Source organism: Heterodontus francisci, chromosome 8 (genome assembly GCF_036365525.1).
Source record: "Heterodontus francisci isolate sHetFra1 chromosome 8, sHetFra1.hap1, whole genome shotgun sequence".
NCBI lineage: Eukaryota > Metazoa > Chordata > Chondrichthyes > Heterodontiformes > Heterodontidae > Heterodontus > Heterodontus francisci.
Genome location: NC_090378.1, coordinates 49,676,173 through 49,690,982, shown reverse-complemented (window position 1 = coordinate 49,690,982; position 14,810 = coordinate 49,676,173). Strand labels below are relative to the sequence as shown.

Sequence of the window (14,810 nt, the reverse complement as noted above, 5' to 3'; positions counted from 1 at the left end):
TGAAGACAGAAATGTGGGCATGCGAACAAGGTGGTGAATTAAAATGGCAAGCAACCGGAAGCTCGGGATCATGCTTGTGGACCAAGCGGAGGTGTTCTGCCAAGCATTCACCCAATCTGTGCTTGGTCTCTGCTGTGAGCAGCGAATACCGTATACTAAATTGAAAGAAGTACAAGTAAACTGCTGCTTCACCTGGAAGGAGTTTTTGGGGTCTTGGATGGTGATGAGAGAGGAGGTAAAAGGGCAGGTATTATACCTCCTGCGATTGCATGGAAAGGTGCCATGGGAAAGGGATGCGGCATGGGGGTGATGGAGGAGTGGACCATGGTGTCGCGGAGGGAATGGTCCCTTTGGAATGCTGACTGAAGGGGAGGGGAAGATGTGTTTGGTGGCATCACGCTGGAGGTGGTGGAAATGGGGGAAGAGGATCCTTTGGATGTGGAGGCTGGTGGGCTGGAAATGAGGACAAGGGGAACCCTGTTACAGTTCTTGAAGGGAAGGGAAGGTTGAGAGCAGAAGTGTGGGACATGGTTGAGGGCACTGTCAACCACAATGCGGGGGAATCCTCGGTTGAGGAAAAAGAAAGACATATCAGAGGCACTGTTCTGGAACTTTGCATTATCAGAACAGATGCATCGGAAACTGAGAAACTGGGAGAATAGAATGGAGTTCTCGCAGGAGGAAGTGTATTTGAGGTAGCTGTGGGAGTTGTTGGGCTTATAATAAATAGTAGTGGACAGCCTATCCCCAGAGATGGAGACAGAGAAGTCGAAGGAAAGTGTCAGAGATGGACCATATGAAGGTGAGAGAAGGGGGGAAATTGGAAGCAAAATTGACATTTTCCAGTTCGGGGCAAGAGCAGGAAGCGGCACCGATACAGTCATCAACATTCTTGAAAAAGAGTTGGGGGAGGGCACCTGAATAGGACTGGAACAAGGAATGTTCGACATACTCCACAAAAAGACAGGTATAACTAGGACTCATATGGGTACCCATAGCAACACCATTTATTTGGAGGAAGTGAATGGAGTTAGAGGAGAAGTTGTTCAATGTGAGAACAAGTTCAACCATGCGGAGGAGGGTGGTGGTAGATGGGGACTGGTTGGGCTTCTGTTCAAGGAAGAAGCGGAGAACCCCCAGACTGTCCTGGTGGGGGATGGAGATGCAGAGAGATTGGACAGCCATAGTGAAGATGAGGCGGTTAGGGCCAGGAAACTGATACTTGTCCTGATTGGCTATCTGAGTGAAACACAAACTGCGCAAGATGAGCAGTGAGTGCTTAATGAAGGCAGTTAAGGAGTGGGGGCGGGGGTTGCGGAAATCAGAAGCACACTGGAAACTCAGAACTGCATTGGAAATGCGCTACTCATAATAGCACACCTTATGACCCAAGTGCTTGCATTTTTCATGTCAGCTTTACTCATGTCCATCAGTTAGTGAAGCCAGTTTATACTCAGCGGGTTGACTGCAAGGCAGTCCAAATGATACAATTGGACTCCTATATGAATTTATTCATGAGGCATCACCTCTTTCCAGTGGCTGCATTTGTGACCACAGTGAACTGCAGAGTAAAAATAGCTCTCAATGTGTTTTTAGTGGGAGCAGAGTGGTAAGTCTTATTTTCCTGATTCCAACTGTTCACCCACCCTGTTGACGCTGGTTAAGTTAAAATTGGGGCCCAGAAGTTACTGAAAAGAACTCTTGAAGATTCAGCACTTTTTATTGTTTTGAGTAAACAGAGGAGCTTATTGCTAGTTTGTTGTTGCATTTTTCTGCTTCTGTGTAAATAGAATGTTAGTCTGCAATGTACAGGTTAAAAGAAGAGCATGTGGGCAATCCGTGTGGTGTCTCGTGCATAATCTGTAATGAAAGGAAGTTTAATCTTATGGCAGATCATTTCATTCACATCACACATAAGGGTGCAAGTGTCAATTAATGAGAGATATGGATCTTGCGGAAACTGCCATTTTTAAATGAGCATGGTGTTATGAAAGTGTTTTTTGGTTAAAATATTTTTTGAGGAATTCGTCAAACTGAATAAATGTTGGACCAGTTTTTTTTTCCCAAGAGGACACTGAAAGAACTAGTTGGCAATAATGTTACTGGTTGTCACATGGCTCAAGTTTAAAAATAGAATAGAAACCTTGGTGACAGACAGAGGGCAGAGAAGTCAGTAGCGCCCTTGATTGGACATACTCGGCAGCAGCAGCGCACACCCAAGAGGGCAGAAATCTCAAGCTTTTGGTTGTAGTAGTCAGTGTGTTTTACCTTCTGGAGTGAGTGGCTGATAGTTAGCCTGAAGAAGTGTCAAGGAAGGAAGAAGCCTACAACCCAGCTCGCTTTCCAGCAAATCTCTAAAAGACCCTGAGAAGTCCACTGTGTCAATTCATCTCGTCTCCCGTCTTTGAAGAAAGCCCATTAGATTAACTCGCAACGCCGCCTGAAAAGAACTGTTGTAAAATATCCCAGTGATCTGTCAACATGTACTTAGAAGTTAGACTGTATTACAGTTTTGGAACAACATATCTCATCTGCTGTTTTCTTCAAAAATGAGCAAGTAATCAGCCCAGGTGCTTTTTTTGTCTGTAACGGAGCTCTGAATTTTAAAAAATCCCTTTTTAATTTTCCAGTTAGTGTGTGCATGAGAGAGAGAATGAGGGACTAAGGTAAAAAAGGATTTTAAAATTTAAAATCTGTGTTTATGCTTTACTTCATTACTAGTTGTCTTGTTTTATAATCTGATAATTTTGCTGTTCATTAAAGAAACCCGGTTAGTGTGTTCTATTCTAGGGAAAAGGAGTATATGATTGACTGACTGTATCAGTAAGTGGGAACATTTAAAATATATGGTGGGACTGAATAAACTGTGCACTCCCCCTGCCTTGGTCGTAACAATAGTTTAAAAGTATTGAGAGAAAGCTCTAATTATAATAGCACTAATCAACCATGTACTGATTGCTGATTATGACTATTGTAACATTTTGAGATTAACTCCTTTCTCAATAATCATTTGATTGCATTTAAAGTCTCTCCACAAAGTTTAAAAATCTTAGTATACAGCTAAAGCGGGAGACAGAAAGAGGTGTGTCGTCAGAACAGATGGGCCTACTATCCTAACACTTTTCCATAATGACTGAGAACAGTAGAATTATTAAAAGGAAACAGCACAGGAGGAGGCCATTTGGCCCATAATACTTGTGATGACTCTTTGAAAGAGCTATCCAATTAGTTCCACACCCTTGCAGTTTTCCCATATCCCTGCAAATGTTGTCTTTTCAAGTATTTATCCAATATCATTTTGAAAGTTATTATTGAATCGGCTTCCACCATCCTTTCAGACGGTGCATTCTAGATCATCATAACACGCTGTGTTTATATTAAGAAAACTCATCTCCCCTCTGATTTTTTTTTTGATTGCCTAATACAAGTCTGAAATTAGACATTCACAGTTGAGGTTGAGGATGAAAGGTATGTGTGAATACATATTTTTTTGGTGGTGGGGAGGTAAGTGGTTAAATGTAGCTGGTTTTGTTGACAGTCTTACTGGCCAATTCTGATCAAGAGCAAAGTCAAAGGGGCAGGCCACTTACCCCACCATTCTCTTCTCTCTGAACACTGAAGAAAAAACACAGTATCATTTGGGGGCCATTCAGCTTCAACAAGACCTGTAAGAAGGCTGGACTTGCCTTGGACTATTAATCAAGTTATAGCTGATCACTATTCACAGTTAGAGGCTGGTCGGAAAGGAAGAAGAATTTAAAAGTGGTTCTAGCCTGCCATTATGGATAGCGTAGCATGGTTTTTTTTTATGCATGTTCTAGAAGGGCTTCTAAAAGAAGTTAGAAAAACCCGGAAATACTATACAGTTCGCTCACCTGCTTTGTAAAATAAACCAGCTTCTTGCTTTTGCTTTGATATTGTCTCATCAGAATATTTATTCTACCTACTAGGTGATTGGAGAAATGCACAAGAAGTAGCTCGTGAAGGACATGTTATTCAACATATGACAGGCAGTGAGGTGGATTGTGTTATGAGGATTTCTTTTGTATTAAAACTTAGGATTCTCAGTTTTTTTTTAAACTGAAAAGGATTTAAGTGGACATTGAGACATCTGGAAGTAGCTGAACTTTATGGATGTTTTGAAAGGACGTTCAACAAAAGCTGAACTTGTAAACAAGGATTGGGAAACAGGTAATTGCAAGGAAACCAGCAGGGCGGTTTGACCTCAGAGCTACTCTTTGAGTGACAGGAGAGAATTTATGACTGGGCATGTGACTTGTTTCTGGAAGGTTTTGGTTTCAGTTTTGAACTTTAAAAAGCTAGTGGGTTTGGACAAAAGCAGGCAATTGAAATTTGATTTTGACTTGCCTGGAGATCAGAAGAAGACCCAGAAAAAGTATTCCCTCTCTGTAAAAGAATCCCTGCATCAAGTATGGTTCCTTTTGCCTCCTGTGTTTTAAGAAATCCTGAATATTTGAAGAAACCGTTTACTGCTATACGACTTAAGAAGATCCTTGTTGCTACACCCCTAATGGAAGACCTATGTGTGAAGTCTTCTACCGTTGAAGTTCTTTGAATGCTTACCCACCACTGACCGTTCATCAACCTCACCTGGAAGAGTGGCATCGGTTTGGCGAGGTGTCCCTAAGTTGAAGAACTTTCTTCCAGATCATGACAGTCTAAGTTTTTTTTTATTATTCCTTTCATTCCTATGAAACGGCTGTAAACCAAAATTCCTTTTTTTCCCTAGTTAACATTTTTTGGATGTATGTGCACGAGGGCTAGGGAAAATAAGGAGCTTTAATATCTCAATTCGTATATAGATTTCCTTCATTATTGGTTAAGACTTGGTTTTATAATAAATGGTTAATTTTGATGTTGATTAAAGAAACCTGGTTGGTGTGCTTTATTCTGGGGACAAATAGAGTATCTAATTGGTTGTTTCTGTAAGTGGGAAAATTTATTGATATGCTGTGACCTGTGGAGAAGTGGGACTGAATTAACAGTGCACCCCTCTCGTCTTGGTCGTGACCATTGTTGTTCTCTGGATTGCACTATTGTATCAGTACTGATTGGTCGATGCAAGTTATCTCTGGAACACAAGATACTTGGTGTATTTATGAGAATGACCAGTGCTATTCAAGACTTGAAAATATCTATGGAAATCACAATGTGTAACATCATAAACAGTATCTGGAAAATACCAATCATTGGAAGTTAGTCGTTCTTTTGTTTACTATGTTTTGTAGCAATTTTCAGCTTTTTATAATAAAATATCCATTTTTGAAAAATCTTACTGTAAATTGGATCACATTACATTCTGAGAGTAACTTGAAGTATGTTCAAAACAGCATAAAATATTTACTAGTAGATTGTCTGTCTGTCTTTCCTAGGCCTCTGGATAAAATGTTTCTGCTTATGCGAACTGTATTAAAGTATTCTGTTATGAACGATCTAAATTGTGCTTTCTGTAATCATCTGAGTGAGCAGCAGGTGTTGTACTTCTCAATCTTCAGTTTTCACAAGATGATAGTTGATTGGGAGTTATAAGTATGAGGTTTTTAATTTTATAACCAGGGTACAAGAAACAGTGGTGTGACTGCTGCAGAGTACCACATTTTTCTGATTAGTTTCTGAAAATAGCTATGTTGGGCATTCTGCAGTTATTTTCCTCTTTAGGATGTTCTAAGTGCTTGATATGTCAAGTTTCCATGGCACAGAGTATAGTGCTATTCGTTAAATAGTGTAAGTACAGTAATTTCAATTTTTATATATTTCTATAATAAATAGAAAACCTGTGAATGCAATGGTGCAACCTTTGAGTTAAGTCTATAAACGCACACTTTTATTAAGAAGGGAATTGGACAACAAATTCCAGCATCTACCCATGTGCAGTTAAACGTGGGAATCAGGAATTTGATGTCTGAGGTGCCATGCAAGGAGTTGTTATCATTGTTGCTCCTCTACAAGCTTTGCTACTGGTATCTCTCAAAGAGACTCCAGCATTCACATATATGAAAAGTTTTATTACTTACCCACTAAATAGCTACTAAGCATACCAGTAGAAGTTAGGGCTTGTTAATTCATGAGTAAGTGAATTTTTATCAGCATGTTAAGTTTTATTTATTGCCAAGCAATATTAACTGAAAATTAACTGTTAGAAGTGTGTAGTCTCATTCCTTCAGATTTTAATTATTGTAGGAGAGATTTAAAAAGGTAATAAAAGCAAAATACTGTGGATGATGGAAATCTGAAATTAAAAACAAAGTGCTGGAAATACACGGGTCTGTAGCATCTGTGGAGAGAGAAAGAGTTAAAGTTTCAGGTCATCAGAACTTTTTAAATTTTTTGCTCCTTTTTAAAATCCTTCTTTCCTTCTCTTTATTTAGCTTTCTGTACGTAACCTTACATTGAATTACACTGCCCGGTTTAGCCTCTGTATCTTAGTAAAGATTCTTCAATCTGGTTGAGGAGACACACAGTTGCTTACCCTGTTCACACAGGCCCCAAATCCCCTGTAGAGGGCACAGTGCTCTTTTTACTCTCTCATAAGTGCAAATTGCAGACTCCTTGGGCAAGGGTAAGCACAATAAACATCCGCTGACCGCAAAATCCAGGACATTAGCTTTTTAAACTTACAAAACTATAACTCTCTACTATCTGTTGTGCTGTCCTCAATATTTTCCTCTAAGTTTTCAAATTTGTTAAAACTAATGTATGGAGGAAGCATTAACCTATTTTTCACCAGTGGGCTTACTGTAGTAAATAGTTGAAACTTTGCATTGCTCTTACAACTAGTTTAGTTAAAAACTTAGTGTTGCGGAAAGTATGAGAAGGATAGTGGTAAGCTTCTTGTAAGCCAGTTGTACCTTTCACTTTGGAATAGAGTAAAATGCATGATGCTCAAGTATTATTCAAACAAGCGCTTGTCAAGAGGAAGAAGAAGGCTTATGTTAGGATGAGACGTGAAGGCTCAGTTACAAGCTAGCCAGGAAGGATCTAAAGGGAGAGCTAAGAAGAGCAAGGAGAGGACACGAGAAGTCATTGGCGGATAGGATCAGGGAAAACCCTAAGGCTTTCTATAGGTATATCAGGAATAAAAGAATGACTAGAGTTAGATTAGGGCCAATCAAGGATAGTAGTGGGAAGTTGTGTGTGGAATCAGAGGAGATAGGGGAAGCGTTAAATGAATATTTTGCGTCAGTATTTACAGTAGAGAAAGAAAATGTTGTCGAGGAGAATACTGAGATTCAGGCTACTAGGCTAGATGGGATTGAGGTTCACAAGGAGGAGGTGTTAGCAATTTTGGAAAGTGTGAAAATAGATAAGTCCCCTGGGCCAGATGGGATTTATCCTAGGTTTCTCTGGGAAGCTAGGGAGGAGATTGCAGAGCCTTTGTCCTTGATCTTTATGTCGTCATTGTCGACAGGAATAGTGCCGGAAGACTGGAGGATGGCAAATGTTGTCCCCTTGTTCAAGAAGGGGAGTAGAGACATCCCTGGTAATTATAGACCTGTGAGCCTTACTTTGGTTGTGGGTAAAATGTTGGAAAAGGTTATAAGAGACAGGATTTATAATCATCTTGAAAAGAATAAGTTCATTAGCCATAGTCAGCACGGTTTTGTGACGGGTAGGTCGTGCCTCACAAACCTCATTGAGTTTTTCGAGAAGGTGACCAAACAGGTGGATGAGGGTAAAGCAGTGGATGTGGTGTATATGGATTTCAGTAAGGCGTTTGATAAGGTTCCCCACGGTAGGTTATTGCAGAAAATACGGAAGTATGGGGTTGAAGGTGATTTAGAGCTTTGGATCAGAAATTGGCTAGCTGAAAGAAGACAGAGGGTAGTGGTTGATGGCAAATGTTCATCCTGGAGTTTAGTAACTAGTGGTGTACCGCAACGATCTGTTTTGGGGCCACTGCTGTTTGTCATTTTTATAAATGACCTGGATGAGGGTGTAGAAGGGTGGATTAGTAAATTTGCGGATGACACGAAGGTCGGTGGAGTTGTGGATAGTGCCGAAGGATGTTGTAGGGTACAGAGGGACATAGGCTGCAGAGCTGGGCTGAGAGATGGCAAATGGAGTTTAATGCGGAAAAGTGTGAGGTGATTCACTTTGGAAGGAGTAACAGGAATGCAGAGTACTGGGCTAATGGGAAGATTCTTGGTAGTGTAGATGAACAGAGAGATCTTGGTGTCCAGGTGCATAAATCCCTGAAGGTTGCTACCCAGGTTAATAGGGCTGTTAAGAAGGCATATGGTGTGTTAGCTTTTATTAGTAGGGGGATCGAGTTTCGGAGCCACAAGGTCATGCTGCAGCTGTACAAAACTCTGGTGAGACCGCACCTGGAGTATTGCGTGCAGTTCTGGTCACCGCATTATAGGAAGGATGTGGAAGCTATGGAAAGGGTGCAGAGGAGATTTACTAGGATGTTGCCTGGTATGGAGGGAAGGTCTTACGAGGAAAGGCTGAGGGACTTGAGGTTGTTTTCGTTGGAGAGAAGGAGGAGGAGAGGTGATTTAATAGAGACATATAAGATAATCAGAGGGTTAGATAGGGTGGATAGTGAGAGTCTTTTTCCTCGGATGGTGATGGCAAACACGAGGGGACATAGCTTTAAGTTGAGGGGTGATAGATATAGGACAGATGTTAGAGGTAGTTTCTTTACTCAGAGAGTAGTAGGGACGTGGAACGCCCTGCCTGCAACAGTAGTAGACTCGCCAACTTTAAGGGCATTTAAGTGGTCTTTGGATAGACATATGGATGAAAATGGAATAGTGTAGGTCAGATGGTTTCACAGGTCGGCGCAACATCGAGGGCCGAAGGGCCTGTACTGCGCTGTAATGTTCTAATTCTAATTCTAAAAAAGAACCTCTTTATTCCTACATCTGTTGTGAATTAGATAAAAAGTAAATATTGTATATTATTTAGTACTGAATAATTTTCTCATTTGGAATTTTTCTTGCCCTGATTTTTACAAAACTTGGTAATTCTAAGATATAGAAAATTGCAACTTTGTTACCTTCTTGCGAAAGATTGTTAAATTTTCAGTAAACTAGTTTTGTATTTTAAAAAAGGTATTATTTTGTTACATTGCTGCTTTATGTCTGTACCTCCTGGATGTTTTCTACTGCAATAGCATTGCAAAAACAGTAATTGTTTTGGCATTTATTTTCATTCATTTTCATGGGATGTGGACGTCGCTGGCAAGGCCAGCATTTGTTGCCCATCTCTAATTGCCCTTGAGAAGGTGGTGGTGAGCTTCCTTGAACCACTGCAGTCCATCTGGTGTAGGTCCACCCACAGTGCTGTCGGGGAGGGAGTTCCAGGATTTTGATCCGGCGACAGTGTAGAATGGCGATTATAGTTCCAAGTCAGGATGGTGTGTGCTTGGAGGGGAACTTACAGTGGTGTTCTCATGTGTCACTGCCCTTATCCTTCTAGGTGGAAGCGGTCACGGGTTTGGAAGGTGCTGTTGAAGGAGGTGTGGTGAGTTGCGGCAGTACTACTTGTATATGGTACACACTGCTGCCACCGTGCTTTGCTGGTGGAGGGAGTGAATGTTTGTTTATAGTGGTAAATGGGGTGCCAGTTAAGCAGGCTGCTTTGTCCTGGATGGTGTTAATCTTCCTGAGTGGTTTTGGAGCTGTACTCCTCCAGTAAAGTGGGGAGTATTCCATTGTATTCTGACTTGTGCTTTGTAGATAGTGAGCAGGCTTTGGGGAGTCAGGAGGTGGGTTGCTTGATGCAGAATTCCCAGCCTCTGACCTGCTCTTGTAGCCACCATACTTATGTGACTGCTGCAGTTCAGTTTCTGGTGAATGGTAACCCCCAGGATGGTGTTAGTGGGGGACTTTGCAATGGTAATGCCATTGAATGCCAAGGGGAGATGGTTAGATTCTCTCGTGTTTGAGATTGTCATTGCCTGGCACGTGTGGTGCAAATGTTAATTGCCACTCATCAGCCCAAGCCTGAATATTATCCAGGTCTTGCTTCATGTGAGCATGGACTGCTTCAGTATCAGAGAATTTGTCAATGGTTCTGAATATCACAATCATCAGCGAACATACCCCCTTATGACGGAGTGAAGATCATTGAAGTAGCTGAAGATGGTTGGGCCTAGGACACTAACTTGAACTCCTGCAGCAATGTTCTGGAGCTGAGATGATTTAGCCTCCAACAACCATAATCATCATCTTTTCTGCTAGGTAAGACTCCAACCAGTGGAGATTTTTCCCCGATACCCATTGACTTCAATTTGGCTAGGGCTCCTTGATGCTACACTCGGTCAAATGCTGCCTTATTATCATGGGCAATCATTCTCGCCTCACTTCTGGAATTCAGCTCTTTTGTCTAAGTTTGGACCAAAGCTGTAATGAGGTCAGGAGCTGAGTGACCCTGGTGGAACCCAAACTGAGCATTAGTGAGCAGGTTGTGGCTGTTTCAGTAGCGTTTCATAGCACTGTCGTCGACACCTTCTATCACTTTGCTGATGATCGTGAGTAGACTGATGGGGCGGTGTTTGGCCAGATTGGATTTTACCTTTTTGGAGGAATTTCACCTACATTTTAACAAGCGCAATTAGAAGATGAAGAGTGAATAATTGTGCAAAGTTTTCTCTCTCGCTCTCGACAATATAATCTCAGAATTGCAGCCTCTTTTTTATTTTTGATGTATTTATGGGAGGCAGCTGCCAATGTGCTCCATCTCCTTAAAACATGCTCTGTTATGTGCAATGCGGTGATATAAATGAACAACCTGCAGCCGATTACTGGAAAGTTCTTTTGTTTATAATGTGTTGCTTAACACTGATAAAGATCACGTTGCTGTAACCTACAGGAAGATGGATCATTGGAAGGGGAAATTATAGGCAGTAATTCAACGAAAGGATTCTATTAGCATAGGAACTTTAATTGGATTGCAAACCACTATTTTAATATTTAATATATTTTTAAGGATATTTAGTTCATTTTAAACATTTTTTGAAAGCTTAGTGGCAGGTTTGCTGGCTGGCAATAATCAGTTTCGGATTATTGTCCGCTCCCGCAACAAAAGTACATTCTTTCATAGTTTTTTTTTACAATTATGTACTGCCAGAAGTAATCTTGGTGTCTTTCACAAAATAATTTTCTTTCATAGCTTTGTGTATAATATAGAAAATAACAAACTCATTGAGTGCTATAATGGACACTTAACACTATAGTGATTTAATATGTTTTTTTTCCTCTGTGGTGAAGGGGAGGCATTAGAGCACACAGACCTAGATGCCATGGCTTACAATAAGCTCTGTGCAAGATTTGCAGATAAATATACTGATTTATATATTTATAAATTAGAAGTTTTAAGTCAAACTTTTGTTTGTAAAACTCCTGATATTCACTTCAATGTGTTTAAATATATTAGTACCATGTTCATTTTCTTTCTTTTATACCAACAGGAAGATTTCTCTCCCCTTTCGTTAACTGATATCTGCTTAGATTTCTTGAGGGTGAACTTGAATAAGTTTTGTTGGGAAAGGACAGATGGCTCATTCTGTCTCAAGGAAGCTGTGGTGTTTCCACAAGAACTGGCAGATCGTCTACTGCAGAAAATGTCCCTGAATGGTAAGACTGTTTATATATTTTTTGTTTTAAGTATGGAAATCAAAAATTCTCAGCTGTAGATTATCTGGGTATGCTTATGATGCACCTAATTGACAAACAATATTTCGCCTTTTCCACCCCTCAAGAATTAGACATTTCAGTTGATTTTTAAACTATCGACGGTCTGCATGTAATTTCACCAGGATAAACTTTTTTTCAAACTGCTGGAATACTATTAACATGCTTGCATGACTCTCTCAGATGATCTGTGGGTACCCTGTTCTTTTGGGCCTCCTTATCTCGAGAGACAATGGATACGCGCCTGGAGGTGGTCAGTGGTTTGTGAAGCAGCGCCTGGAGTGGCTATAAAGGCCAATTCTGGAGTGACAGGCTCTTCCACAGGTGCTGCAGAGAAATTTGTTTGTTGGGGCTGTTGCACAGTTGGCTCTCCCCTTGCGCCTCTGTCTTTTTTCCTGCCAACTACTAAGTCTCTTCGACTCACCACAATTTAGCCCTGTCTTTATGGCTGCCCGCCAGCTCTGGCGAATGCTGGCAACTGACTCCCACGACTTGTGATCAATGTCACACGATTTCATGTCGCGTTTGCAGACGTCTTTATAACGGAGACATGGACGGCCGGTGGGTCTGATACCAGTGGCGAGCTCGCTGTACAATGTGTCTTTGGGGATCCTGCCATCTTCCATGCGGCTCACATGGCCAAGCCATTAATGGTGAGTTAAAGGATGTTTGCACAGAGGAGCTGTTGAGCGTAAATGGTTGGTGATCCTTTTAGGATCCCGTAATGATTGATGCCACTGTGGCTTGAGAAATGTTTCATCAGGAATAAGTCATTTTTATCTTTCCTTTTGTAAGCACACCAGTCGGAGCTCAGGTGAGAGCCTAGTTTTAATGGTCACTGCATTAATCAGCTTCTAGATGTGGACTTTATCCATGGCTTTTAATTTTAGTGCATTATTTTGTTCTAATTCTGTTGTCCTGTTACACCCTTATTGTTCATGATATTGTGCTTTCATTTTTTAAAAAAGTAAAATTTTAAAAACACAGTGATCTTGTACTTTCCTGTAGCATCATTTAAAAATGTGAGTCTCCAAAAGTCTACATTAGTAAACCAGATGATAATGTACATTGCAAGTGTGAAGGGACTGAATTTTGCTGGGGGACAGTAATGCTGTGAGAGGGAAAAAAAAGGTCTTTGTTCCTTCTAATCCCATTTAAAGGAATATTTAGCATGAGGATCTAAAATGGATCCATCCTCAAGTGCTGGTGTTCAAGAAAGGAGGGAGAGAGAACCGGGAACTACAGGCAATTAGCCTGATATTAGCTGTCTGGAAAATCCTGGAATCTATTAATAAGGAAGTCTTAAAAATGCACTTAGAAAATCATAGTATGATCAGACTGAGTCAACACGGCTTTACGGAAAGGAAATTATGTTTGACAAAATTATTAGAGTTTTTTGAGGGTGTAACTAGGAAGGTGGATAAAGGGGAGCCAGTAGATGTAGTATAAGAACATAAGAACTAGGAGCAGGAGTAGGCAATTCGACCACTCGAGCCTGCTCCGCTATTCAATACGATCATGGATGATCTCGTTTCGGCCTCAACTCCACTTTCCTGCCTGTTCTCCATAATGCTTGGACCCATTACTAATTAAAAACCTGTCTATCTCCTCAAGTTTACTCAATGTTCCGGCATCCACCGCACTCTGGGTAGTGAATTCCACAGACTCGCGACCCTTTGAGAGAAATAATTTCTCTTCATTTCTGTTTTAAATCTGCTACCCCTTATCCTAAAACTATGACCTTTTCGTTTTAGATTGCCCCACCAGAGGAAACATCCTCTCTACATCTACTTTGTCAATCCCCTTGATCATCTTGTATACCTCAATTAGATCTCCTCTCATTCTTCTAAACTCTATAGAGTAAAGGCCTAAACTGCTCAATCTCTCTTCATAAGACAAGCCCCTCATCTCTTGAATCAATCCAGTGATCCTCCTCTGAGCTGCCTCCAATGCAACTACATCCCTCTTCAAGTAAGGGGACCAAAACTGTATGCAATACTCTAGGTGCGGTCTCACTGATGCCTTGTACAGTTGTGTACTTGGATTTTCAAAAGGCATTTGATAAGATGTTACACAAAAGGATTATACACAAGATGAGGGCTTATGGACTTGGAAGTAATATATTAGCATGGATGGAGGATTGGTTAACGGACAGGTGAGTAGGGATAAATGGGACATTTTTAAGTTGCAGATTTTAACTAATGGAGTGCCACTAGAATCAGTCCTTGGGCCTCATCTATTTACAATCTATATGAACGACTTAGACAAGGAGACTGAGAGTAATGTATTCAAGTTTGCTGATGATCCATTACCACCTAACTTTGTAAATTGTGAGGTGGATACAAAGAGGCTGCAAAGAAATATGGACAGGTTAATAAACAAGGTGGCAGATGGAGTATAATGTGTGGAAGTGTGAGGTAATTCACTTTGGTAATAAGAATAGAAAAGCAGGATTTTTTTTTTTAAAGGCATGCAACTGTTAACTGTTGATGTTCTGAGAGACTTGGGTGTACTCATACAAGGAACGCAGAAAGTTAGCATCCAGGTACAGCAAGCTGTTAGAAAGGCAAATGGCATGTTGGGCTTTATTGCAAGGGGATTGAAGTACAAGAATAAGGAAGTTTTGCTGCACTTTTACAGGGCTGAAGTACTGTGTGCAGTTTTGATCTCCATATTTAAGGAAGGATATATTTGCCTTGGAGGTGGAATAGTGAAGGTTCACCTGAATTGGTTCCTGGGATGAGAGTGTTGTCCTGTGATGAGAGGCTGAGTAAATTGAGGCCTATACTCTCGAGTTCAGAAGAATGAGATGTGATCTTGAAACATACGTGATTTTGAAGAGGCTTGACAGGGTAGACACTGTGAGGTGGTTTCCCCTGGCTGAGGAATCGAGAACATGGGGCATAGCCTCAGGGTAAGGAGTCAATCATTTAGGATGAGGGGAAATTTCTTTTCTCAGAGGGTTGTGAATTTTTGAATTGTCTACACCAGAGGATTGTCGATTTTCCTTTGAGTATATTTAAGGCTGTGATAAACAGATTTTTGGTCTCAGGGAATCAAGGGATATGGGGAGTGGGTGGGAAAGTGGAGTTGAGGCAGAAGTCAGCCATGGTTGCATTGAATGGTGGAGCACACTTAAGGGGCCATATG

At 40.9% G+C, this 14,810-nt stretch overlaps 1 protein-coding gene across 1 annotated transcript in view; it reads left to right on the top strand.

The window, feature by feature from the left end:
* The window catches only part of zyg11 (zyg-11 family member, cell cycle regulator), an 82,980-nt gene that overhangs the window by 9,099 nt on the left and 59,071 nt on the right, over nucleotides 1-14,810 (top strand). Inside the window, exon 2 of the mRNA XM_068037123.1 lies at nucleotides 11,438-11,603. Within this exon, the coding sequence (XP_067893224.1) occupies nucleotides 11,438-11,603 (166 nt within the window). The remainder of the gene's footprint in view (nucleotides 1-11,437; nucleotides 11,604-14,810) is intronic.